General features: G+C 46.4%; 1 protein-coding gene across 2 annotated transcripts; it reads right to left on the bottom strand.

Annotated features, from left to right (window-relative positions):
• Positions 1-1,716: 1,716 nt before the first annotated feature.
• On the bottom strand, positions 1,717-27,030 carry LOC103544749 (nuclear RNA export factor 2-like). Of its 2 annotated transcripts, XM_070603469.1 has the most exons (22): positions 26,577-27,030; positions 25,042-25,137; positions 12,932-13,112; positions 12,553-12,706; positions 11,844-11,927; positions 11,629-11,733; positions 11,432-11,512; positions 11,242-11,311; positions 11,006-11,094; positions 10,781-10,888; positions 10,496-10,605; positions 8,607-8,643; positions 8,158-8,223; positions 8,020-8,075; positions 7,772-7,879; positions 7,593-7,651; positions 7,379-7,494; positions 7,241-7,283; positions 6,587-6,659; positions 5,859-6,041; positions 2,124-2,184; positions 1,717-1,988 (listed from the first exon to the last, which is right to left on the bottom strand). In XM_070603469.1, exons 2-22 carry the CDS (start codon positions 25,082-25,084, stop codon positions 1,944-1,946), a joined length of 1,872 nt encoding a protein of 623 aa, XP_070459570.1. In that variant the 5' UTR covers positions 25,085-25,137; positions 26,577-27,030; the 3' UTR covers positions 1,717-1,943. The 2 variants fall into 2 exon arrangements, with proteins under 2 accessions (XP_070459570.1, XP_070459571.1); XM_070603470.1 differs by lacking the exons at positions 25,042-25,137; positions 26,577-27,030 and adding an exon at positions 15,709-15,918.
• Between the last annotated feature and the right edge of the window lie 384 nt (positions 27,031-27,414).

Genomic DNA, 27,414 nt, shown 5'->3' with positions numbered 1-27,414 from the left:
GTCAATAAATTTTACAACTGAAAGAAACGCACACAATATGTATCTACGTTATGATTCTCTTTATATGAAAATGTGTGTACATGTATATGTGTGTGTGTATTTATGACTAAATTGTTCCAAATTATGCTAAAGAATGGCTACGCCAATGTAGGTGCTCAGACGCAATGTATAAGAGTACCTGTTGCCCCCCAACTTCAGAAATAATCTTGCAAAGCAAGATTGCCTCAGCATTTACACTTCAAAAACCTGTCCAGCAGGACAGTTTGCACAGGGACCTCTGTATGAGGAAGAAGATAGCAGGGTCAGCATTTGCCCAGGTCATGGCAGGGATTGAGGGAACCGGCAGGAGAATGAGTAACTGGAAGACTGTGGCATCTGAGGTGGCTAGGGAAGGAGTCCGAGGATGTGGAAGCCTGAGGGTGTAAAGAGCCGAAGTAGACGGGCCATGCAATGGTTTCCAATGCCCCTGCCCATGAGGGAACTCAGACAGCTCGGAGAGCCTGAGTTGAGCCAGACAGTGCGACTGTTTGCTAACGTGTGAGACTGCCTCTATTCCTCAGGCTGCGGCTGAGAAGTGTGCACTGTGGTCTCTGTACTCTAGGTGAGAAGGCCGAGACTAGACGTTGATCACTGAGGCACCACACAGAATAACATGGAATTATTCCTTATGTAATGGCAATTATCCCCTTAGTTCATATTTTTAAGACATGCACGCGCCAATGTATGGATCCTTCATGTAAATATACGTAAAGAATGGAAAAGTGGCAAGTGGTTGGAAATACCGGTAGTACGCGAGACCCAAAATTAGAGGCATAATTTGTAAACAGGTGGTACACCGCACCTATGTCATCATTTACAAGATTCTAAGTTGAAATTTGTTATTGCTGTTATTTTCATTTCAAAGCTTATGCCTGCTTGTCGTCTAAAGTGCAAACGTCACGGAAGTGTGGAAAATGAATTGTGTAAGTGTCTCTTTCAACTCTTGCCTGCAATTCTGAACTACTAATTGCTAGTCAATGAGAAAGGTCGCACAGAACTGACCAGAACGTGAGATCACGTGCTATTGTTGTTTGGAAGTGAGAATGAACGACTGAACCTCCTCAGACACATGGACCTGGAGCACCTGGTGTCAGCTCCCTGAGAAAGGCACTGGGCAGACAGGCTGGCTCTCCCTCCCTCTCAGGTGCTAAAGTGAGATCCCTCCCACAGGCCACCTTGAGGAAGGGGGAGGGGGCGGTACAGTGCCTGGATGAGAAGACAAATGGAAGCATGGTGAGAGGTGTGAAAAGGCCCATTTCCCATTCCCCTGTGTGCAAACCATAAAATTGTTCGTGGTGTGGTCTTCGAATACATTCAAATGATGGGGAATAAGAAGTCAAATATGTGAGTCCTCAGCTTCCTTCCTTCCACAGCCCTCACCAGGCAGAAGGCATCCTCTGTGAAGCCCCTTTGTGCCAGGTCACATGCTTGTTTCTGCGGGCCTTCAGGCAGAGCAACTGACTGATTCACACTGCCTGCAAAGGCCAATCTCTGGAAGCAGCATGTGTCCCTTCTCACAGGATTTACTGACAAACTACCTATGGACTCAAGCCTGATGTGTCTGCTAGGGACTGCCAGGGTGAATGGGGGGCAGGAGGAGAGGGCAGGGCCTTTCAGTCCTGGACCCATTGGCTCACGGTTGGGGCAGGGCAAGAGCGATCCAGGACACACAGCATACAACGTGCAACGTCACTCTTTATTATGAAAATAAACAGCAATCGTGAGTGGGGAAAATACACAGAACAACTGACCCTTCGGGTCGTTATGTTACCCGGCCTACAAGTTAACTTTGCCTTCTCAGTCAGCCAGGCCTCCCACCCCAGGCATGGGCATGGCCGTAGGCTGCAGAAAAGAGAAACAAAGATGACGTGGATGAAGGCAAAGACGCGATCCAAGGGCTCCTTTCAGGGGATTTGTTTGAAGGCCTCCTCTGGGATCTTGCCCCCTGTCTGGAGGGAAGGAGTCAGGATGTCAGAAGGGCCAGCTCCCTGAGTTTCATTCCCAGGCCACTGGGCTCCACCATCCTGGCCTTCCTGAAGGCCCAGAAACATCCAGCTTTAACCCACTTGATTCCCAGACCTCACCTTGAGCGTAGTGAAGGCCTGACCAGCTCTGGTGTAGTTCCACTCATTGTCCTGAAGGCACCTGGAATGGGAGAAGAACAGGTGATCTCCATTAGTATCGCAGTACAGACACGCTGACCATGCAGTGCCACCGCTAAATCTATGCCACGTTTTTGCTGGGACGCATGTACCAGAACGAGCACTATGAGTAATGATGAAGAAAGACCCAGGGAAAACCCAAATGTCTATCACTAGCATTCAAAACTGAAAAACAGAGCTGTGCAAAAGAACGAGGGAGCTTAATATATATTGATAAAGATGTTCAAGAAAATAACAAATGAAAATTTTAGAAATACAAGTTTCCAATCATTTTTTATTGAGATATAATGCACATACCATTTTAAAGTGTACAATTCCGTGCCTTTTAGTATATTCACAAGATTGTGCAACCATCACTACTATCTAGTTCCCAAATAATCTTATCATCTCAAAAAGAAACTCCTTAACCATTAGAGATCACTCACTATTCCTCCCCTTACCACAGACCCCGGTAACCACTCGTCTGCTTTTGGGCTCTGTGGATTTGCCTGTCTTGGACATTTCATATAAATGGAATCGTACAATACGCAACGTTTTGTGACTGGCTCCTTTCACTTAGCATGGTTTCAAGGCTCATCGATGTCATGGCATATATCAGAACTGTGTTCTTTTTTATGACTGAATAATACTCTACTATATGGATGTACCAGATTTATTTATCCATTCACCAGCTGAAGGACTTTCGGGCTGTTTCCACTTTGTGGCTGTTATGAATAATGCTGCTGTGAACATTCCTGTACAAGTTTTAGAGTGAACGTATGACCTCATTTCTCCTGGTAGATACTTAGGAGTGGGACTACTGGGTCACATGGGAACTCCATGTTTAACCTTTTGAGGAACTGCCAAAATGTTTTCCCCAACTACTGCACCATTTTACATTCCCACCAGTAATACACGAGAATTCCACTTTCTCCACATCCTCACCAACACTTGTTATCATTCGTTTTATTGATGAAAGCCATCCTAGTGAGTGTGAAGTGGTAATTCATTCTGGTTTGGGTTTTTTTCGAATTTATTTTATTTATTTACTTTTTTAATTGCGGTAACACTGGTTTATAGCACCATATATGTTTCAGGTGTACATTGTTATGTATTTTGACTTCTGTGTAGGTTCCATCATGTTCACCACCCAAAGACTACGATTCACCACCACACACATGTGCCTAGTCACCCTTTCGCCCTCCCTCCCCCACCCCAGGTAACCACCAATCCAATCTCTGTTTGTACGTGTGTGTTTGTCGTTTTTATCTTCTACTTATGAGTGAGATCATAAGGTATTTGCCTTTCTCCCTCTGATTTATTTCACGTAGCATAATACCCTCAAGGTCCATCCATGTTGTCGCAAATGGCCGGATTTCATCATTTCTTATAGCTGAGTAGTACTCCATTGCATATCTAGACCACACCTTCTTTATCCATTCGTCCCTTGATGGGCACCTAGGTTGCTTCCAAGTCTTGGCTATTGTGAATCATGCTGCGAAGAACACAGGGTGCACGTGTCTTTATGCATTCATGTTTTCATGTTCTTTGGGTAAATACCCAGCAGTGGAATAGCTGGATCTTATGGTAGATCTATTCTTAAGTTTTTGAGGATACTCCATAGTGTTTTCCATAGTGGCTGCACCAGTTTGCACTCCACCGGCAGTGTATGAGAGTTCCCTTCTCTCCACATCCTCCCCAACACTTATTGTTTCCTATCTTATTAATTATAGCCATTCTGACGGGAGTGAGGTGGTATCTCATTGTAGTTTTGATTTGCATTTCCCTGATAGTTAGTGATGTTGAACATCTTTTCATGTTCCTGTTGGCCATCTTTATATCTTGTTTGGAGAAATGTCTGTTCAGATCTTTTGCTCACCGTTTAATTGAGTTGTTGGATCTTCTCGTGTTGAGAAGTATGAGTTCTCTGTATATTCTGGATATTAACCCCTTATCAGGTATATGGTTGCCAATGTCTTCTCCCAATTGTTACGGTGTGTTTTCATCTTGTTGATGGTTTCCTTTGCTGTGTAGAAGCTCCTTAGTTTGATGTAGTCCCATTTGTTTATGTTTTCTTTTGTTTCCCTTGCCCAGTCAGACACGGTACTTGAAAATGTGCTGCTAACACTGATGTCAAAGAGCGTACCGCCTATGTTCTCTTGTAGAATTTTCATGGTTTCAGGTCTTACCATACTGTTTTAGTTACCATGGCTTTGTAGTATATTTTGAAATCAGGGAGTGTGATACTTCCACCTTTGTTCTTTTTTCTCAGGATTGCTTTGGCTCTTCGGGGTCTTTGTTGTTTCATATAAATTTTAGGATTCTTCATTGTGGTATTAATTTGCATTTCCTTAATGACTAATGACGTTAAGAAGTTTTTCATGTGCTCACTGACCATTCATATATCTTTTTGGAGAAATGTCTATCCAGATATTCTCCATTTTTAAAATTTGGTGGTTTGTCTTTTTATTGTTGAGCTGTAAGGGTTCTTCATATATTCTTGTCAGATACGTGATTTGCAAATATTTCCTCCCATTCTGTTGGTGGGATTTTCTTTTTTGATAGTGTCCATTGATGCGCAAAGGCTTTTAATTTTGATGAAGTCCAATTTATCTATTTTTTCTTTGGTTGCTTGTACTTTTGGTGTCATATATAAGAAATGGTTGCCTAACTCATGAAGACTTACACCTATGTTTTCTTCCAAGTTTTTACAGTTTTAGTTCTTACTTTTAGACCTTTGATCCATTTTCTGTATGTGTTTGCATAGGGTGTGAGTCAAGGGTCAAAATTTGTTGTTTTGCGTGTGGATTTCAGTTGTCCCACCACCATTTGTGGAAGAGGCTACTTTTTCTCCATCGGAAGTTTTCGGCACTCTGGTTGATAATCAATTGACCATAAACGTGAGGGTTTATTTGTAGACTCTCAATTCCATTCCACTGATTCATGTGCTGTCCACATGCCAGTACCACTCAGTCTTGACTACTGTATCTTTGTAGCAAGTTTTGAAATCAGGAAGTGTGAGTCCCCTAACTTTGTGCTTCTCTCTCAAGACTGTTCTGGTGCACTTTCATATGACATTTAGGATAGGCTTGTCGATTTTTGCATGGAAGGATTTTGATAGGTATTGCATTGAATCTGTAGATTGCTCTGGGTATTACTGCCGTCTTAACAATATCAAGTCTTCCAACCCATGAAAACGGGGTGTCTTTCTGTGTATTTATGGCTTATTTAATATATTCCAACAATGTTTTACAGATTTCAGAGTATAAGATATGTGCTTCTTTTGCTACATTTGTTTCTAAGTATTTTGCTATTTTGATGCTATTGTACATGGGCTTCTTTTTTAATTTCATTTTTGCATTGTTCTTTGCAAGTACATAGAAATACAAATGAGTTCTGTATATTGCTCTTGTATCCTGCAACCTTGCTGAACTTGTTTATCAGTAGTCTTTTGGTGGATTCTTTCAGATTTTCTATGTACAATATAATGTCGTTAAGCATTACACTAATTTTAAAATCCTTTACATATATAGTGGGATTATACCATTTTCATGGACCCAATTTGTTTTGGGAAGGAAAATATCCAAAAAGTTATTTTTCCAAATCGCCGGCAAGTTTTCCTGATTCACCCCCGGCTGTCCCAACTCGCCCCTATTCCCATGCACACCCAGCACTCACTTCTGAGACCACTCGAGGTTCATCCCAGACTGGGTGGAGAAAGCCTGCACCATTTCCTGCTGCTCCTGGGAGACGGTGGGCACGGAGCTGGAGGTGGGTGTGGGATCTGGCATGAAGAACGCTCTCTGAGTCTCGTTGGGGGTGGCGTCCCTCACAAACAGCTGGTCATTCACGATGCACAGACTGGAGGAAAAATGGGCCCCCGGACAACTGATGAATGGACAACCCCACAACCCCGGAAATGAGCCTGCTCCCACGGCCACTCAGCAACCAGATTCCTTCCAGAGCCCTATACTGTGCCTGCCCCCTAGATTCCTTGGCTCGTACCTCCACCCTTCTCACAGAGCTCACCTTTGGAGAGACTGTCTACCAGCTTCACTACATTTGTACTTTACCTGCAACCCAGGGACAATTTTGCACTTGCATTTACCCTGTACAACAGCCCAAGGGGCGGACAGTCTAATCTCCATGTTCAGAGGGAGACACTGAGTCACAAGGAAGTCATGTGACTTAACCAAGGTCACACAGCTAGTGAGTGTTGGGGCCATGAAGAGAACCCAGTGTTCCGACTCCAGACCCCATGCTCTTACCCACTAGGCTAGGCTGCTCCTCGGATCTAACTGGTGGCTTTCCACAATACTGAGAAAACCCCGAGGTCAACACCACCACATTCCCACCCACTGAGCCCAGGCTGGGCTGGGTGTTCCCACTCACAACACAGCACTCACCTGGAATTGCTGACAGGGACAATGATGAAGGTTCGTGTGAAGGCACGAACAGAACTCTGAGACTTTCCTACCACTTTAAAGACAAATAACAAACAAAAATACCCCCGAAGAGTCGCACATGCTTTACATGCTCACACGGCATTACCTAGTCAGGATCTGACTTGATAGTCATGCTGAAGGGGACAGTTGTTCACTGGGAGTCAGGGTGTTGGGAATGGAGCGGGCAACAATAGGAGCAATCTGCTCCCAGTCCAGGGACCCTATTATGTGTCGGGCTCTGTGACAACCACTTTACAGGCTCAGTCGATTCATTTTTCACAGCGACCCAAGAGGTGGGTATTATTAGCCCCATTTTCCAAATGAGGAAACCCGGAGGTTAAGGAACCGGCCAAAGTTCACAGAGCCAGGATCTGGGATGAGAGACATCAAAACTCCACAGCCTGTGTCCCTGTGCCTGAGCTGTGCGGGGCAGACAGGCATGGACACAGGTCAGACCAGGACGGTTTGGAAGCAGAGTGGGGACTGAAGAACACAGATTACTGGAGTAGGAAGAGAGGGGAAGGGACCAGGGAAGCTGGGAGAGTTCTGAGAGGGAGCCCAGCCGGGGGGAAGGAGCAGTGGGGCATCTGGGGTGGGGACTCCACATACACTCACCTTCCCTGAACACCCCGTTGAGAGAGATGCACAGCACCCTTTCCTGAAAGGGAAGAGCCCAGGGGCTCAGTCACCACCTAAACCTCCTACCCACCTGCGGCTTTCTGGGCACGCCTGAGGGAGGAAGCAGGTGCTCACCGTCTGGAGCCAGGTTTCTACCAAGAAGGAGCTGAATTCATGCTGAGTTCTGGGCAACACACAGAGGGAGCGCACGATGTCATGTTTTGTATGTTTCAGCAGCTGAACCCGCAGGTCTGTGGGGGGATGAGAGTGAAGGTCAGGGACTGCCACACTCTGGGCCTTGACTGACCCCTCCACGCCCCCTTTCCCTGCCCAATCTTCCCACACGCACAGGGGTCCTTGAGCTTCTTTATGTTCCTGTTATCCTTGACGTACTCGCACAAGCTGCTTCTAGGAGAGAAGGAGGAGCAGGAGGTGGTGATCTGTCCAGTGTGGGGATTTCCAGGAGCTGGCCTGTGTCTGCTGGGGAGCCACAGGGCCCAGGAACAGAGTCTGAGCTGTGATACTCACGGAGCTGGGTCCTCGGGGTTGAAGGGAATGCTCAGAGAGAAGTAGGCCTCGTCGTGGTAAGCACCAAGAAGACCCTGTCGGTCTCCATAGTCATAGATGAAGTAATACCTGTGGGGGAGCAATGAAGACAATCTGTCTCCGTGGTGTAGACGTCAAATAAGACTCAAAAACTCCCACAAGCAGATCTGTGCTTGGGTGGCCTGGCCTGTCCCAGCCTTCCCCATTCCTGTGCTCCCGGGAGTACTTACTGCTGCAAGAATTGCATGACTAGATTTTTCAGTGTCTCAGATCCTTTACAGCTTTCCTGGAATCAAAAGACTTTGAGATCATGTGGCTGATAAAGCCTCCCTTGTGATACCACAATGTTGTTGATCCTTCTTGCTCACCTTGCCAGGCTTTAAGTAGCAGGTGTCAACGTCAACGACAATCGGCGTGGGTAACTCCCGGCCATCCTGGAGAAGGGAAGAGGAAGTCAGCAGTGCAGACCAGGGAGGTGGCCCTAGATGATCAGGGAAAAGGATGGGCCCAGGAGAGGGTGAGGGTCAGAGGTCAGGTGTGAAAGGGCCCTGGAAAATCCATGGGCAAGACTACAGTGGGCGTCTTCATCATGAGGTCTTGGAAGTCTCTACTATTAAACGCAACTTTTTGTGTGTGTGGGCGTTAGCATGGGCATTTTCCCACCAAATATATTCATGTCTTTCTCAGGAGTCCCTGTCCCTTAAAATGGATAAAGGTCTCATGCAAACATATAACCTAGGCGAGCCCCAAAGGGCTTGGGGGCAGATGTGGAGGCCATCAATGTGAGCGAGAGACAATCACAAACGTAGGCACTTACCAGGCGTAACAGCTTGGGGAAATATTCCTTGATGGCACTGTCCAAAACCGAAAATAGAAAGAAGTGGTTGATAGTTCGGGGCTGCAGCACTTCCTTTGATTTAAAATACTGATACCATAAACACAGCCCAGTGTCTTCTGCCCGTCCAGAAGCCCCCTTTGCCCAACTCAGCCTCTGATTTCAAGGCTATTGGGTCCACTTCCCCGCTGAGCACTGAGCATCTGTCATATGGACTGTCTGAAAGGCGCAGTCTCTAGATCTCACTCCACACCTTCACATTCGTATTCCCTCCCTCCTGCCTTCCCTTCCTCCTGGCTTCCCTCCCTCCTTCTCCTTCCCCCTGGGTGGCTCTCACCTACACTGCTCTCACTCCTCCCCATGCACAATATAGCATTTGGAGCCCAGGTCCAGGGCTTCCTTCCCCTCCCTGCCCCCCTTCCTTCCTCCAAGACCCCACCAAAGGCTGCAGAGAGGAGAGGGAATGGGGTGGGAGCCCAGGGCTCTGCTACCTCACTGGGGGTCCAGCATTCTGCCGGGACCAGGACACCTCCAGGGATGGCCCATGATGCTGAGGCAAGGAAGTGAGTGAGGCCGGGCTCAGGAGGCAGGGAGGGAAGGGGAGGGGATGAGAACAGAGAGGGAGTGAAGGTAGGAGAGAGAGATGAGAGAGACACAGGGGAGTAGAGACAAAGGAGAGAGAGAAAGCAAAGCAAAGGGAAGAGAAAGAAGCTCTGCCCTGGTGGTGGGGATCAGGGAAGAAGAGAGAAGAAAGGGGTGATGGCTCCCCTGCTGCAGCCCTTTCCTTCATCTGCCCTGGCTGGCCCTGGACCCGAGGTAGGAGTGGAAAACATGCACTTGTTGGGCTGGGGACCCACTGGATGCTGGTTGACACTTTGCCACTTGTGTGAGCTCAGTCTGAGCTGGGAATGGGAAATGGAGGAGCCACGGGGGCAGGAGGCCTTCCCCAGAAGGAGTAAAGGGTCAGGTCCCAGCTCACCATGGGGTGCAGGCCTATGGCCCCCTCTTATGATCACCACCTTCTCTCCTGATGGCCCCTGTGCACCTGTGCCTGTCTTAGTCAAGTCCTTGTCTGAGGAATCACAGCCTTCTTGGGTGACCCCCAGTTCTCCAAGGAAGGACCAGGCAGGATGATGTGACATGTGGATGGAGGGAGGGGCAGTGCCCCCGAGAGGCCTTTCCTTCTGTCTCCTCAGCCACCTCTGCCCTCTGCCTTTCACTCGTGCCTCAGGAAGCCCTCTCAGTGGCGGTGACCCACTTCTGGCCACTTGACTCAGGGAACCCAGCTTTCTCCCAAGGAGTGCCCAGCTCTTGGCATTGTGCCAGAAGAACAGATGTCATGAAGACAGCAACCCGGGGCCTTGGACCTCAGCATGGGGTAGGAAAGATCCTATGGCAACCTGGGATCGGAGGGGAGACCCATTTGAACTAAGGGAAAAAGGATCCTTCTCAGGGCAGGAGAGGGAATCTCCCTATTGGCTCATAAGCAAGAAGCCCTGTCTCAGCATGAGACCTTGGTCCAGAGGGCCCTTCTCAGTCCAGGTCACCAGCATCTGGCTCAAGGCTGGTGACTCCTGGTCCTGGCAAGTAGGAGGAGCCCTGCCGCCTGGAACACACTCTTGGGAGAGCATGCTAGAGCAAGCCAGGTGCAGACTCTGGAAACAGAGCCCAGAGCACCTGAAGAGGTGAGCTGGTCAGAGGAAGGAAAGGAGCCCTCTAAGCACAGATGAGGGACACAGAAAAGAGATGGCAGGGCCTGTGGTCCTCCCAGAGGACCAGGCCCACCACCTCTGCAGAGGGGCATTGTCAGGGGTCGTTCAGGCTCCCGTGGGTGAAAGTCCCCAAGAAGGGTGACAGGGGTTCACACCGACCTTATGTAGGTGGACTGGTCTCGAAAGGTGTCACACAAGGGGTTGCCTTCCAGCCACAGCTCTTCAAGTTTCAGCCCTTTCATCTTGCCCACCTCCCACGCGGAATTCAGCTGAGGAACATGGGGAGGAAACTGGAAAAGGAGTCCCAAGGAAAGACAGACATCTGGGCCCCTGCGCACCCAGCCCCCACCCTCTCCCACAGGCACCTTCACCTGCCTCCTGTCATCACTCTGATGAGCACCACCACCCACTCTCAACCAACTTTGGTTGGCTCCCTCTTCCCACCTCATTTTTGGAGAGGTTCAGGATCTTGATTGTCGGGGCCTTCTGTATAATGTCAGACAGGCCATCCAGCTGGTACAGTTTGTTGTTGCACAAGTTCAAGGACAACAGCTTTTGAGGAAGAAGAGTTAGAGTGATGGTGACATCTGGGGCCTGGGAGACAAGTCTGTCCTCCATCCCATCTGTTCCACCCCCATCATAATACCAGCGCTAGGCCTAAGGCCTCACCTTGGGGAAATTCGTTTCGATGATCTGCAGGGTGGCAGCCATGCAGCTTCTTCGATTCAGGATTATATCAACGTCATGGTCCACCAAGTCTTCAGAAAGCCAAGAAGAGAGAATGAGAAGGTGGAGATGGGTCCAGGGCCAGCACCAACCCCTCTCCACGTCACCATCCCTAAGTCTCCCTCCCAGGCAGATCTTTCTGTCCTCACCTGCCTCAGAATTACTGCTGTCAGGCATACCTGGGTCAAAGCGGAGCGTTTGGAGGTCAAGAGCTTGCTGGGAGACATCATATCGTTTGCTCATGGCCAGCTGCAGGGAGAGATGGAGAGAGAGGCTCTGAGGCTGTGGTGGTGATAGGGAAATCAGGGGCTGGGGGAAGAAGAGGTGGGTCTGGGTGTGGGCATACAATGTACCTTGAATCTGCATTACCTTTAGCTGCTCCATTTCTTCTGGTTCCAACTTATTCTGCACAGAGTAGGGTTCAGCAGAAGGATCAACAATGATAGATATCTGCAGGAAGGCGAGGTGGAGTAAGCACCATGAACTTTAATTCCAAAGACGACCACGGGCCCTTGGCCTGTCCTCCTCCCCCGGGACTGGGTACAGGTACGGCCCTCAACAGACACCTTTTGGTTCTCCTTGCCACAAATCTTGTAGCTCACATCCCTCAAGGCAGAGGCAGGGCCAGCATCCTGCACAAAGAACCGAGCCCAGTCTTTCACGTAGTGGAACTACAGGGATTGAAGGCAACAGCAATAGCGTCAGAGGCCATGGCCCCTGCCGAGCCAGGGCTCTCCCCCTTTCCTGTGCCCACTCATCTGACTTCGCCATCGTCTCTTACATCCACTGGAGTGAAGGGGACACTGCAATGGCTCTGGATTGAATTCATTAGCCATGTCTTGTCATACTTTCTCCCATATGGAATCTGGGGGTGAAAAGGGTTGGAGAGAAGAGAGACAACATGGAATCAAGCCTGGAGAACAGACCCAGCAGTGTTCTTTTCCAACCTTCTATTGCGCTTCAAAGGATTTCAAAAGAAGGGACGACTGGCATGATTTCTTATGTTTGTGCCAAATATAGATTTCCTACATTCCTTTTCTCTCTATCCAAAGCTCTCCTCCAAACAATCAACTTAAAGTGGTAGGCATGATCTTCTTTTTGTAAAGTTCCAGGAGATCCTCCCTAGGGCAGACCCTGCTCGCACCTCAGACAATGTCTCCAGAGACTCGACCCCCATCCTCCACACTCAGCTTCAGCCAAACTGAGACATCCAGTGTGGAGCTGCTCCACCTTTGTGACAGTAGTTTCCATCTTTGCCTTTAGACAGGCTCCTCTGTTCTCCCTACAGTCAGCCTGTTCACTTTATATGGCTTCTTTGAATTTGCCCTTAGATAAACAAGAAGGTTAACTCCTTGTACTAAAAAAGACAGATTACAAACTGTCCCCAGCAAAGTACTTAGTGTCTCTACATGAGCCCAACACAACCCCCGAAACCCCGACCTTTCTCCTTTCTCTCCTGTACATTGCCTACAGTTTTGTAGGACACTCACTGTGATCTTGAACCAGCTCCCTGGGGTTCCATCTTTTGTGTTATCCCCCACTTCTCTCTCCAAAGGTTTTCTGTTTCTCCACACAGCCCTCTGGATATGGTCTTCATTATGCCATTTCACTCTTCTGTTTTTGTGTCGAATAGTGTAGGGCGTCCTGCGGGGGGAAGTGCAGAGAAGGGGAGTGGCCATCAATGCTAAGAAAGTCTTCTATACACCTTTGCCTCTCTGACAGCAGGACTACAATTAGGATTGCTCAACCATTATTCCACTCCCAGTATTCTCCAGTTTTCCAGTGAGAGAAGGAAATCACCATGGAGAGTGAAACAGCTGCATAGTCCCAGGAGCTGCTACATGCAAACCAGGCTGCCTGGTCACTTACCATCTTACTTGGGGGTCCTCCTGGACATCCCTCATCACCATGTTTCCATCATGCTCCTGGTGGTGTGAAGGCCAAGGTTCATATCCACCGTGATCACGAGGGTTCCTTTTGCCAAAATTACCTCGGAAAGAACTCCAATTTCTATTTCTTCCTCGAGGTAAGCTGCCACTATCATTGTATTCTGGAAAGGGGAACAACAATACAAGTTTGAAGACACATCAGTGGTCCATTTACCATCTACTACGTCTTGAGCTAACACCATGGTAGGGCAAGCAAGGTGCCAACCTGCCCTAAGGGACCAATCCCACAAACTCCAGAAAGGAAACTCCTCTGCCTGCGCAGACAGGAGAGCCTTATCTGACAGAGGGCACTATCAGGGAAGATATGTTAGAGGAGGAGGAGCAGGAGGAGCGGGAGGGGGAAACTGTGTTGAATCTCTTAAAAAATGCAGCAGGGTTTATAAAGAACAGAGGCGTGTGCGTCCATGGGTTAGATGGGACACCAGTCATACACTAGAAAGGTATCTGAATCTTGCCTTCTCTCAGGCCTCTCTAGCAACCACACCAGTACCTGGGAGGGAACCTCTCTCACTTCCCAAAGCCAATCGGCCACCAAACTGATTCCACTAACAATCAGCAAGCTGTACTTCCTCTGCCGGTGTAGTACAAGCTTTAACGTCAGGTGGGACTGATGTAACAGCCTCCAGCCTAGCTCTCAACAACACCCTGTTTGAAATATCCAGAGTGAGCTTTCTCTTTGCCTAGCCTGACATGCCTTTCTGCTCAGGAGACAGCTCTTTCTAACTTCAGCTCTTCTACAACAGGCGTCTGAATGACCAACTGGAATGATGTATCAACTACCATATCCGAGGGTTCAGGCATTCTCCCTTTCTCTTTCTACTCTTGGTTTCTAATTTGATTCCATTATGGTCAGAGAAGATACTCTGTATGGTTTCAATTCTTTTTAAATTTGCTGAGATTTGTTTGATGGTCCAGGAGATGGTCTATCTTGGTAAATGTTACATAGACACTTGAAAAAACATTGTAGTCTGCTGTTGTTGGGTGTTCTATTTACATCATGTAGATCCTGTTAGTTTATTGTATTATTCAGATCTCCTAAATCCTTGCTGGTTTGCTCTCTAGTAATTCTATCACCTGCTCATAAGGGGGGGTGTTGATGGCCCCAATTATAATTATGGACATGGCTGTTTCTCCTTTCGGCTCCATCAGAGTTTGCTTCGTGTACTTTGAGGCTCTGTTGTTTGGTACATATACTTTTAGGGTTGTTATGTCTCCCTGGTGGATTGATCCTTTTATCATTATGTAGTGCCTCTGTTTGTCTCTTATTAATTTCTTTGCTCTGATGTCTACTTTATTGGGTATTGTAGCCACAGGTACGCTTGTAAAGTGTCTTGGTTATATTTCAGCCTGTATTCACTCCTAGGATTTGTGTTGCTGTTCACCCCTCCCACCCAAACACTCCCCACCAACATTTGTAATTCACCATATGGAGAGATTTGGAAGTTTTTCTGGGCATCTACAGAAATAAGATAGTCTCAGTTCTTTCTCCTGTAGGTGGATTCACTAAAGGTATTTTATTTTTATCACATTCAAGTCAAACAGTGTACCAGCAGATAATAATCCTAGTGGTTTGAGGGGAGGGAGGATTACTCAGGTAATTAGGCTGTTAGAAACCAGCTTCCTTTTGGGTTCTAATACTTAAGGTTTTCTAGGTTTGTGTGCTGTACATTTTATAAATTAATTACTCCATGTTGGCTGAGGGCACACTTATGAGTAAAAGTTCGTTCACTGCTGATCACTCCACGATGTAGTGATTAGGACCAGCCTCAGATGAACTCCTCTGAGAAGTCATTGCTTTCACTGTGTGGCCCGCTGTCAGGACCCTCCTGCTGCTCACAACCTTTGGGACATTGCCTGTGTGGCACTGGAAGTGAAATTAGACATGAATCGAGCATTTGAGCCAGAAATGCCACTTGCTCAGTCCCCAAAACTTGGAGGCACCCTGGAGTGTTCTCTTTCTCTCATACTCCACATCCAACTGATCAGGAAATTCTCTTGGCCCCCCTCTCAAAGTATATCCCGAACCTAGCTGCTTCTCCCCACCTCCATTACTCCCACCCTAGCCAAGACACCAACACCTATCTCCTGGATTATAGCACCTACCAACTGGTCCCTCTGCTTTCATCCTTGCTCTGTCACCGTCTGTTTTCAACCCAGCAGCAGAGCATGAGGCAAGTCATTTCACTCCTCTGCTCAAAACCATACAACAATGGTTTGAAGCCCATCAACATGTTAAAAAGCCATGACTTCATAATCATACTAAACCACAATAACAACCACCAAGAGAAACACTATCGGGGACCTTTGGACAATGCCAGGCAACCAACTCGTTTTCCTGAAAATCCACCAATGAAAGGAAGAAATCAAATATTAAAGGGAGGAGTAAGGGCATGCGGTCAACATATGGCGTATAACAAGAGTCAGAATCATTTTCGAGAACTAACATTACTTCAGAAATACCATCGCGGAGGGGAAAGTGTCCAAGTGAGCCAGCTAACAGCTACAGCAATCCCCAGACTGACCAAGTCTGGTGCCTAAACAGGGCGAGACCCCTCCCTCATCAAGGTGATTCAGACACGAGCAATCTCAGGCATGGCCTTGTTTTGGGAATCTCACAGGAGAGTGGGCACGTGATAAGAAGCCAGAGAGGGACCACCGTCCCCCCCCCCCCACACACACAGACATACATCCACTTACTGAACATTTGCATCTCAGCACAATCCCTGTCTCACAGTTGTTCTGCCAGAATCAAAGGTGATAACAGGAGTATTATAAAGCACCTAGTGCCTGTCACCCAGGCTGCCTGGGTTCTCCCTCAGGCTCTACCATATAGTAGCTGATCCTCCCACAAGGAAATAGTCATGAATATCCTTTAAGACACCCTGTGTGTTCAGACGGCTACTTCCTGTGTCATTTCGGAATTCCCCGACATCATTGCTATGTCGTTGAGTACAGGGCAACGGCACCCTGCTGTGGTAGGGAAAGGATGTGGTGACAAGGAAGCCAACACTTGCCCACCAGCAACCAACAGTTGCTCCGTGTTGGGCAGACTCACTAGATTTCTTTGACCTCCTCACACGCAGAAATCCATGACCACTGTAGCCATGGTCCCTTTTCAGATCAGGAATATTAGGCTCACAGGGGTTAGGTACATTTCCCAGGATTTCTCAGCCAAGTAGGTGGCAGGACAGGAATTGTGTCCTCACCTATTGATCTGCCTCCACATCCTAAGTGTTCCTCCAGCTACTGCACGGGTTCTCCTCTAATGGTGAACTTTCAGGTCCCACCGACAGATTTCTGTAAGACCGGGATGATGTTTTGTGACTGGAAGCTAGTTTGGGTGGGCCCAGGTTTCTTGGATCAAGTGGAATATCTGTCTTGAACTAGATGCAGAAATCTGTTTGGATCACAGGGTTTGCAGATTACGAGTCCCTTTGGGCTGGCAGCGGCTGGCATATAATAAGGGTCTAATTAATATTTGTTAAGTGAACGTATGTAAGGTAGACCTGGGATCATCAACAAAGCCACTTTTGAGAATGCATACCACTCAACCATTTCTACCCACATCTATGTATTCCAGAAAAATTTGGGCTGCAGAACTGTTTTATAACCTGCTTGTAAAACCAGCATGTGTTGAATTTTCCTTTTGCAAACTTAATATCTCTCGTTAGCGTCCAGTTGGAAATAGAGTTGCGTACTTCCCTGTCGACTAATGCTAAAACTACAGGTTTTCCGATCTCAGGAAGGGAGGCTTTTGCAAACAGTGGTGACAGAAACGAGGAGAAGCCTTCCTTGAATCCAGCAGACATGGCTTCCTGGATGTCTGGTGTGTGTAGGAAGAAAGGTCTGGACCTGCAGGCGTGTCTCTAAGTGCTCAGCTTTGTGACAGACAGTAAGGACAGCCACCGTCTCAGAGGAGGGGAAGAGTGTGTGTGTGTGCATGGCGTAAAAGCAGTGCCACACAAAACTGGATCTGACTCTACATTTTCTGGATCCTCCTGTATTACATATGACCATTATATATGCTTCTTGGCCTTAATATGCTTTTTAATCCATTTTTAAAATAAAATTGGTGTTTGAATAGTTGAATTGATTTTTTTAAAATTACAAAATAGAGTTCTCAGTACAAAACAATTAACGGAACAATACCCATAGGTTGACCGGGGTTACACAGCGTCCCCAGTGGTGGAGACCAAAAGACCCAGTGGAGCACAGCTTGGGCTGCAGGGCAGGTCCAGTATCTGAGTCCCTGGTCTACAGCTTCCCAGAAGAAGTGCATCCATATTTTTAAATGTAAGAGATAGTTTCTTAAGGATATTTGATGATATTTACACCAATATGCATTTCTACTAACAGTATTTGAGAGCCTAATTTCCTACTGTATGGTTAAACTATTCACCAGCCATTCTTACGCTTCGTGACCCAGACGTTTCACTTTTTACATTTACCATACAAAATATTCCCTGCCTAAATATATGCCTACAGCCACATGGCTGTGCTGTACAGGCTCTTTGGCACAGAAGGATGAGGGGACCGGAGAGTGGCTGATATTGTCACAGAGGGGTAGAAATGATTGTCCTTGGAATCAGGGATAGATGGGAAAGAAGGGACGTGAGTACCTGACATATAGAATGAAAAGGCCAAGGGAAGGATGTAAGGTCAGAAAGATGAGGATGAGCCTTGGGAAGAGAACGAAACACAAATGGAAAAAGCCTCTGAGGAACTGAGTTCATCCTGGCAATATGCACGCCTCTAGAAACCTTCCTCTGTGTCCATGTAGTAGATCTTGTCTGTCTCTGTTCCTTCACGGCGAACACTGGAGAAACAGTTCCCACAGAGTCTGAGAAAGGGGAGACAGTAAGGGGAACAGCTGCAACGATGGGTCTCTTAGACAGAAGGCTACAGTTCAGTGCAACTTGGTCTCAGATGGCACACCCATCAGTGCCCACCGGACTTTGAGTGAGGCCCATCCCAGTGCTCATTTCAGCCTTAACACAGAGCCACACATTATTGGTTATGGGCATAGGATTTGAGGTCAGATCAACCAGGGTTTGATCCTGCTGCTAAATTACATGGTCCAGGGCAAGTAACTTTGACCTCACAGTGACTCAAGTTTTTTTTCACCCCCCCCCCCTTAAATTGAAGGTAGTAAAGAGTTTCTACCTCGTGAGGCAATTGTGAGAATTAACTGAGTTAATATTTGGAAATACACAGAAAACCCCCGGAGAAATGCCTGTGACCTAATAAGCACTACAAACAAGTTAGCTATTACTAAGTCAGGTACCTTGCGCAACGTCTGGTGTTTAGTAAGGGATGAACGTGTGTTAGTTGTACATTCTGTTGTTATGAGAAGGAAGACAGATGGGTGTATGGGGGCAGGCCGCAGTGTCAGCTAGTAACCTACGTTATAAAGTGGCGATGCTAAACCACGGCATCCCCGGTAGGAAATAATCTGACATCTTGTTTAAGGGAACCAAAATTGAAAGATCAGACACCAAAACAGGCATATGGCAGGATTAAGTGGGGGGCTTAAGTTCCCATTTCCAAACTTTTAACCTTTAAAACAGAAGCATTATTAATCAAGAAACGGTCGCAGCTTAAGTGGCAGATTACAAAAAACAACACGGAATATTCCTCACATCACATGATACAACGTGAAAGAAAAAAAGCCAGGGTAAAAACTGTATATTACAGTATGGCTCCTCAGAAGAGGATGTTAATGAATGTTTATGTTCCTACGTGTAAATATAAACATAAAGAAGCCAAGGTAAAGGGACACGTGAGAATATCAACTGTGTCTATGTATGGGTGGCTGAAATGCGTAGTATTTTGGCTCTCCTATCTATGCTTTACGTGCAGAAGAGGATGCTTGTGCCTGGGTCGGGGTTTTGCCAGGTGCTCGAGGGAAGCACTATTCCTACTGTCTCCTTACGCGGCATAACAGGAAGAACTTATCACTGATAAGCAGATGTGAGCATCTTCTTGCTGCTTACTAAGCTGCATCGCTTTAGACGATTCACCCACCTTCTCCTGGTCCCTGGTTCCTTACTCGTAAAAATCAGGGATCAGGGCTAACCACCCCCTTAATGAAGATATAGAAGACGTGCCACACCCCAGAAGGCGCCCAGTTTAACTCCTCTTCATCTTCTGTCCCCGGGCAAACCTTCATCTGCTTTCAGTCTCTCTATATTAGTTTTTCCTGTTCCATGATTTCACATAAATGGAATCATACATCCTGTACTCCTTTGTGTCTGGCTGCTTTGACTCAACATAATTTTTTTTGAGATCCATCCACGTTCTTGCCTTTTTATTGCTGAGTAATATCCCACTGTATTGATTTGCTTACCCCTAATATTGTTTTAACGAACTTTCAGGAGGAGGTGAAAGCAGATCCTTGTGTTCAAGCAGCCATCTTCCTGGTCAGTCTTCTGTTCTTATATAATGGATATAATTTCTTCCTTCATCACTCCTTTATCTCTCTGAGGAAATATTATCTTAAGGTCTTTTGCAGCTTTCTCTGTTTCTTCTCTTCCCTCAGTACAAATCACTCCATTTGCTGAGTTTCTTCCGTCCCTTCCGTGCTCAGCCTGGGTTCTCACTGTCTCCTACGGAGGAGGCTTCACTGCTGAGTCAGCGCTGGGCTCGCTGGGGCTTGGCTTGACTCTACACCTTGCTCTGGCCTCGCCGCTGGCTGAGCTTCCTCCCTGGCCCTAACACTGGTGGCCTCTGCCTTGCCACTGTGTTGTCCCAATTCCTTTTTTTTTTCTTACCTAAGAGAGTCTTCCCCATTTCTTACACGGGAATTCTTATTTCATACTTTCAGCATAGCTACATATTGATTGTTATTGGAATGTTGTATGTATTTATTATTAGAATATTATTATTCCAAAACCACAATTATAAGATTTTAAAATTAAATATTGTACAACACTTGCACTCTCATCATTTAAGTTGTTCAGGTAGTTCTCAACCTTGTTTACACACTAAAGCCACTTGGGGAGATGGGAAAAATCAGTAGCACCAGGCTACAGCCACAACCACCAAAGCGGAATTGGGGGCAGCCCCAGGCAACCACATTTTTAAAACTCTTCATGTGGTTGCAGCGTGCACCCAAGTCTGACAACCACTGTGTTAAAAAGCACCAGCTTTTGGGATGCTTGCCAGAAGACCCTAGGAATGGCTGCCACCTCATTTTGCTGAGTTTCCACTCAGCGCTGTTTTGGGGGCCTAGTGATTCCATTAGCTTGGCTCGAGCAGAGACTGATGAACTATGGCCCATGGGCCTAACCTGGCCCGCAGCCTCCTTTTGGATGGTCCGCAAGCTAAGAATGGTTTTTACATATTTGAATGGCTGAAAAAAGTCAAAAGCAGAATACTATTTCCTGACACCTGAAAATCATTTGCAACTCAGACGTCCGTGTCCATACATAAAGTTTTATTGGAACACAGCCTTGCTGCGTCTATGGCAGCTTTTCTTCCACCACAGCGGACTGGAGTAGCTCCATTGGAGCCCAACAGGCTTGCAAAGCCTCAGATATCTATGATCCGGCCCTTTCCAGGAAAAGCTTCTTGAGCTCTGGCTTGGAGCAAGTGTCCTTGAAGCAAGTGCACAGTAACTGTGGTAAATGGCTGGAGATCCCTCTGCCTAAGCCCAGGAAGAAGATTTACTGTAGTTTCTTGTGACTTCATTGTAGGGAATTTCTTCAGTAGTCCCTTCGTTCACGGTGCTGTGGGTCAGGTTGGGAACTGAGTAAGGGACCATCACTCGCCATCAAGATGGCTCAAGTCACCAGATGTAAAGTTTTATTTATTTATATTTTATGTTCTTATATTTTATTGTAAATAAATATTTGTTTGAATTTTACTTACTTTTACACTGGTCAGTTGCAACTTTAGAGACTGTTCAGATATTTCAAGATCCAAGGGATCTGTTGATCAGGTAGCCACCCTCAAATGTTACGGTAGGTCAAATCAGTGTGACCATCCTGCCATCTGTGCTGTCGAATAAGGTCAAGAGCACTCACCTTGACGCGGGGGGTTAAGTGCTTCTACTTGGCCTGTGGCTCCAGGATCCCAACATCCCCACTGAAATGAGGGTGACCATGTCAGTGGCAGGACCTCCCACCTCACCTGTGGCCTACACAAGTCAGCCACTTCAGAACGCTTCAGATGTGAAGACGCTCTCCTCACCAACATGTTTCCCGATACCATGGGGAAAGGAGTGTCCTCTGAGTCCCTCACAGCAGCTGCTTGCTCCACTGACACACTGACTTCAAAGACATTTCAATTCCAGTGAACACACGTGATAATTTTTGCGACTCTTTCACCACTGCGTGCCCTGGAGTGCCAATACCCCATCCTCTAATGTCAACTGGATCCTTACTCTCTTCAGATCCAACTAGGTCACACAACCTATCCCAGATCCCCGCCTCCTTCAGGGCCCTTTGCTTGCAAACAGTTTCGGTGTCAAGTTCTCTATTAACCACGGTTTCTACTTGCCTATGCCAGAATTCATTCTAGCTATTTTATAAAAATAAGATATCTTAGTAAAATATGTTATACAGCTTACAAAAACCCCGTGACGGCCAGAAAAAGTACCCTTGGATGTTGCACAGCCAGGGGAAGCTCACTCACACTATCGGACTGTTAGACCTGAAACACCACTGCTGCCTGCCCACCACTTGACATGTATGACAGAGACTGAATTCTAGGCACCTGCTATGGTCGCTCCACAAAACCCAGAGACCTCTCCCATCACACATAGCTGACCGCGTCATTGAGCCATATGGGGCTCCCACGTCATTCAGTTACACCTCCAAGTCTCAGGATGGTGCATATGCCTGATACAACCGAGATTCCACTTGGGACCCTAGCTGCAAGGGATTCTGGTTAATGTGTGTGTCACAGACACACACCCACCAACTAGTTCTCTTTCATGTTTTAAGCTTTCTAGCCTCTATAGAAGAGGAAAGCATGTAAGAGTTTATGGATGTTAGAATAATTACCAAGGGAGCCGATTCACAGTTTATTTCACAGAATGTCCTAATTTTTGCTTTCGTAAATGGTACGTTCAGAATGAAAATGGTATTTTTCTATTTGTCACAATTATTTTGTGTATATTAGTCTTATGTCCTACAAACTTATTAATCTTTATTTTCACTTTTAAATTTTCTGTAGCTTCTCCTGAATTTATATGAAGATGACCATATGGTATTGAGAGCTTTATTTTCACTTATTATTACACTTATTTCTTTATGGATGTATAGATGCGTGTATGTATTCTGGCTTGCTGTACTGCTTAGGAGACGCAGGATGATGCTGAAAAGAAGTGGTCATATGAGTCATCTTTGTCTCTTTTCTGATTTTAAAGGGAATGCTTTTAATGTTTCACGATTAAGAGTGAGGTTTGATGTAGTTTGTTCTTTATTAATACTTCTTGTCAATTTAAAGAAATATCTTTCTATTTATTAATTGCCGAGAATTATTATTATTGTTGTTTAATCCTGATTGGTGATTTGATTTTTTTGGTAAACCTGTTTTTACTGGATATTTTGTGATAATCATCTTTTCCTCCTTCCTTTATTCCACTAACGTGCTAAATTGCATTACGGACCTCCTAATGTTAAACCTACGCTGCATGCTTGGGATTAAACACAACTTTGTCATGCAGTATTACCTGTTTTAGCCATTGCTGGATTTAGTTTGCTATTAATTTATTTACACTTTTCTGCGTTTATGTAACTAGTTGAGATTGGCTAATGATTTGGCCTTCTCGTGTATTCCTCGTCAAGAATACTTTTAATAATATTAAGATTTTCTGACCCACAACTGAAATGTACAACTATGTACTGGGGTGATTTGGAGAGAAAAAAGCAGAAAGAAAAAAAATATTAAGATTTTCTATTACACCAGTATGGAAAGTTATATTTTTTTCTGGGATTTACCTATTTAATCTAAATTTTAAATGTATCAGCCTATCTTTCTCATATTATCATCTTACCTCTTGAATCTTTGCTGTAACTGCAAGCATGACAGCTTTTTCATTCCACAAGTGGCTTATCTGTGCCTTATCTCTAATTTTCTTGACCCCTGTTGCCAGAGGTTTCTTTATTATCCTATGTCTCTAAAGTACTGACATTTAGGGGGCTGGCCTGGTGGCATGGTGGTTAAGGTCACCTGCTCTGCTTCAGCGGCCAGGGGTTCACAGGTTCAGATCGCAGGCGCGGACCTAGCACCACTCGTCAAGCCACGCTGTGGCAGCATCCCACATAAAACAGAGGAACACTGGCACAGAGGTTAGCTCAGGGACCATCATCCTCAAGCGAAAAGAGGAAGATTGGCAACAGATGTTAGCTCGGGGCCAATCTTCCTCACCAAAAAAAAAGTACTGACATTTAGCATTTTTGTTGAATTCTCTCATATCAGTTAGCAGTTTCATTCTGCTCTTGTTTTTATTATTTTTCCTTGACAATGGTGGAAAGACACGAGATTAGTTTTTATTAAGCAAATGATCAATAAACAGTCTTTTCATCTACCATCAGGTCCTAGTTTCTAATTTTTGTTCTTGAATATAACGGACGCTCAAAAGTCCAGTAGCTTCTTTCGTTTGGAAGAGAGGTGTGGCCTAGCAGTGCTGTTGTTTTTGGTCAATGCCATCATGTCTGTTCAGTTGCACTGTTGGAATAGCAGATGATTAAGGAAGAGGGAACTGGAGCATTTAAGTCATGGAATCTCTGTTACAAATATATATGAATGTCATTTAAGGGCATAGCATACAATGTTGAAAGGAGGATAGAGAGAACATCGACTTTGAAAACATACGTGTCTGGCTTCAAATCCCGGCTCTGTCACTTACTGCCTATGTGATTTTAGGCAAGTACTCAGTCTCCCTGAGTTTCAGTCCCATCATGCAGTAGTCAGTGGTGCTGTCTGCCAAGTGCTTCCATTTCTCCCCTGTTCCAGGCACCTGGTAGAACTGCCTTTCTCGCTTGATGCCCTTTGTTTGGGCAGGGCCGTGTATGTGACTAGTGCTGGCTAATGGCTTGGGAGTGACATGTGTTATTTCTGGGCCAGAGCCTATGGTTGCTGGTTTGAGACCCCCAGGGCCCTCTTCCCCTCGGGCACAGTGACTGACAGTTTTCCAGATGGTGGCTGCTTTGCCAGTTTGGGGTCTCCAAATCATTCCAATAAGAATTGCTCAGACCCCCAACATCCACCATCCTGTGATGGACGTGCACCTGCCGTGGACATGCAGTAGGAGTGAGGAGCAGCCGCTGAGATTTGGGGATTGTCTATTGCTACGGCATAACTCAGCCTCTCCAGACTCTCATGTCTCGTTTGTAAATTAAAATAAACCCTCGTAGGATTTTTCTGAAGATTAAACGAGTTAACTCAGACCACGAGGTTATCACAGTGCTTGACATATAATAGAGAGTCAAAACATGGCAGCCAGAATTGTTAAATAATAATAACAAAACTGTTTTGACAAAGTGTGGAGTATTTGTATAAAATGAGAGGCATTGTGTCTGCTGATCCTGATAGATAAGTTGTATCTTGCTTTCTAGATGGGGGCACTATATTTGCTGCTACAGATAAGCGTTCCTAATGATTTGCACTTACGCACTTATTCTTGCCACCAGGCTACGAGAAACATGCTTAGAAATTGGGATTAGCTCTGAAGAACGAAAAACTGACAAGATTTAAGCGAGAGAGAGACTGGCCAATGACATAAGATAAAAGGAATGAAAGAGCAGTAAGTAATTTCTTAGTGAAAAGAAGAGTACATTATAATTATTATAAACATACATCCCATTGCTTTTAGTAAACAACGACACAAGGCTTTAAAGTGGTAGAGATTTAGTTTGGACAGGATTTCCCAAAATATTTTCTGAAGAACACTAGCACCCGAGACGCTCCGTGGAAAAATGTTCCATTCCCACGTAAGTTAGGCAAACTATCCCTTCCTTGGAGATTCGTACTGCATATTAGCATATTCTCTAAAAAATTCCTACAGTGTGGAAATTAATTTACCTTCAGTCCTGTTTGTCCTATCCTTCTGTAAAGTAGAGTACATTTTTGTTGTTGCTCTTTCTTGGCCCTGGTGTTTGCAGAACAAACTTGGAAATGCTGAAATGAGAGAAAAATAAAGTGTATTATTTCAGCCACATGTATTACACACTATCACAAATGACAGTATTCTTGAACCTTGAAGAATTGTTGAACTCTTGAATATACTTGTCAAGAAGTACTCAAATCCCCCATAAATGTAAGCACAATCTTGCTATTCGCTCAACTTTACTTACTCAATACCACTTTCGTGACGTGCCAAATGTGAGTATCACCCACAATTTTACCTAGTGTTTTCTTAAATCAATTCACTATTATTTTCCAAGTGAAGGAACGGAGGGAGTTTTCAAGAAGTCTAAGAAGCAATGGTTAGAAACTCATGGGGGGAACCAGAAACAATAGTGTCTGGCTGAACTGCTTTAAGCCATTTAGAAATCCTAAGCATGGAAAAATCGCTGCCCAGCTCCCAGAAGTATTTTGTAAAACCCCTGAACTTCAAATTAAGTATAAAAATAAAGTCTGAATCTTCACAGCAAGGCTACTTTGACACTTTTACTGAAATATCAAATTCCTGAAAATAAACTCACTCTCTCTCTCTCTCCCCTCCCTTCCTCCTCCTCTCCCACTCTGCCGCTTCCTCCCCTTTCCATCTCCCTCTAGCTCTGTTTTGCTTCTTTCTTTCTTTCTGCAGGGAAAGATTCGCCCTGAGCTAACACCTGTTGCCAACCTTCCTTTTTTTTTAATTCCCCAAAGCCCCCGTGCGTGGTGGTTTATCCTATTTGTAAGCAGTTCTAGTTCTTCTATGTGAGTCCCCGTCACATTATGGCAACTGACAGACGGTTCCAAACCCGAACCAAACCAGGCCAGCAAAGCGGTGAGCACCAAACTTCAACCACCAGGCCATCAGGGCTGGCTCCGCTTTGCTTCTTTCTTGAGCACACGTTTGGAATGTTTGTGGGGGGAAAATACATCGAGGGAATAAAGAAGAATCTTTACAGAATCGAGTAAGTGGCAGAAATTAAGATAGGATTTGGAATCATCTATACAAATCGGCATCTAGGAGGTCTCTGGACTCCTTAATCACAGCATGGTCAGAGGAGGCCGTCACACTGCACGGACAGCGAAGATAGAGGGGTGGTAAGCAGGCATGAGGCTTTAGTGTGGGGGCGGGCAAGGGGGTCCCGTCCGGGTTCCAGAGCCCTGCTGCTGAGACGACATACAAGCCCAGGAAGCCCCGCAGCCCCCTCCACGGCCCCCCCACCCTCCGATGCAGAACACTCTCTGCCGCTTCACTCTCCACCGACAGCAGCTCCCGTGGGTCTAGGATCAGGTCACACACACCCACAGGGCTGCTCTGACCGGTGGACAAAAGTCAGGCCACATTCAGAAGCTCTCCCCCTACGTCTGCCCAGCCCCCTCTCAGGTCTTCGGCCGCGTGGCCGCCCCCAAAAGCCCAATTCTCTGACTAAACTTCTAATACTGGCTGCCGGCCCCCTTACCGGACACTGCAGACCGCAGCAGGATATACAAGTTGGTGGAGAGATTGCGATCCGAGCCCGAGTCTCAACAGAGTTCCCCCTGAGCCAGGGGGCGCACTGCAGTTCTAAAGTCTTCCGCACGGAATGGCGGCAACTCAGCAGGCTAAGCCGAGCTACACGACCACAAGGGGTCGCATGACCTCGGGATCCACGTTACGTTCAGGGTTCAGGAGCCCTCAATCTTCGCGTGACTAAGAGGGCTGAGTCTCGCGTGACCATATCCTGCCATGTGACCGCAGAATCCACGTGACCAATAGCGGTAGCGCAATGCCCACGTCACTGAAAGGGCTTTGTCTGCCACGTGTGGTAGGAGCCACATTGTTGCCTCTACATGGATCTGCAGTGTTTAGTAGCCCACGAGCTTCACGTGACAGAGATGGCTGAGTTTCACGTGTACCATGGGCACGGGGGTGGTACATAACCATAGCATCCAGGTGACACTAAGCAGTGGCTCACCTATATGACGTCAACGGCTGAGGCTTCCACATGCTCGTAGCCAGTAAGGGCTACATGAGAGAAGGGTCCACGCTGCTGTAGTGACTTGAAGAGCTGGACCTACCACACGACCATAGCGGCAACAGGGCCAAAGAGACGGCATGACCTTTGGGTTTAGGAGCCCATGGCGCCGACATGACAGGTAGGGCTGGGCCTGCCACATAACTGTTGGCGACATGATGGCAGCCTCCACGTGACCCGTAGCCTTCGGAACCCACAATGCTCCTGTGCTTCGGAGGGCTGAGTCACCTTCCTGACAGTAGGGTCCAAGACAGTAGGATTCTCCTGATCCACCTTTGCAGGA

The sequence above is a fragment of the Equus przewalskii genome, chromosome X (assembly GCF_037783145.1).
Source record: "Equus przewalskii isolate Varuska chromosome X, EquPr2, whole genome shotgun sequence".
NCBI classification, from domain to species: Eukaryota; Metazoa; Chordata; class Mammalia; order Perissodactyla; family Equidae; genus Equus; species Equus przewalskii.
The sequence above is the reverse complement of the archived record's forward strand: the minus strand, read 5'-3'. Positions and strand labels throughout refer to the sequence as shown.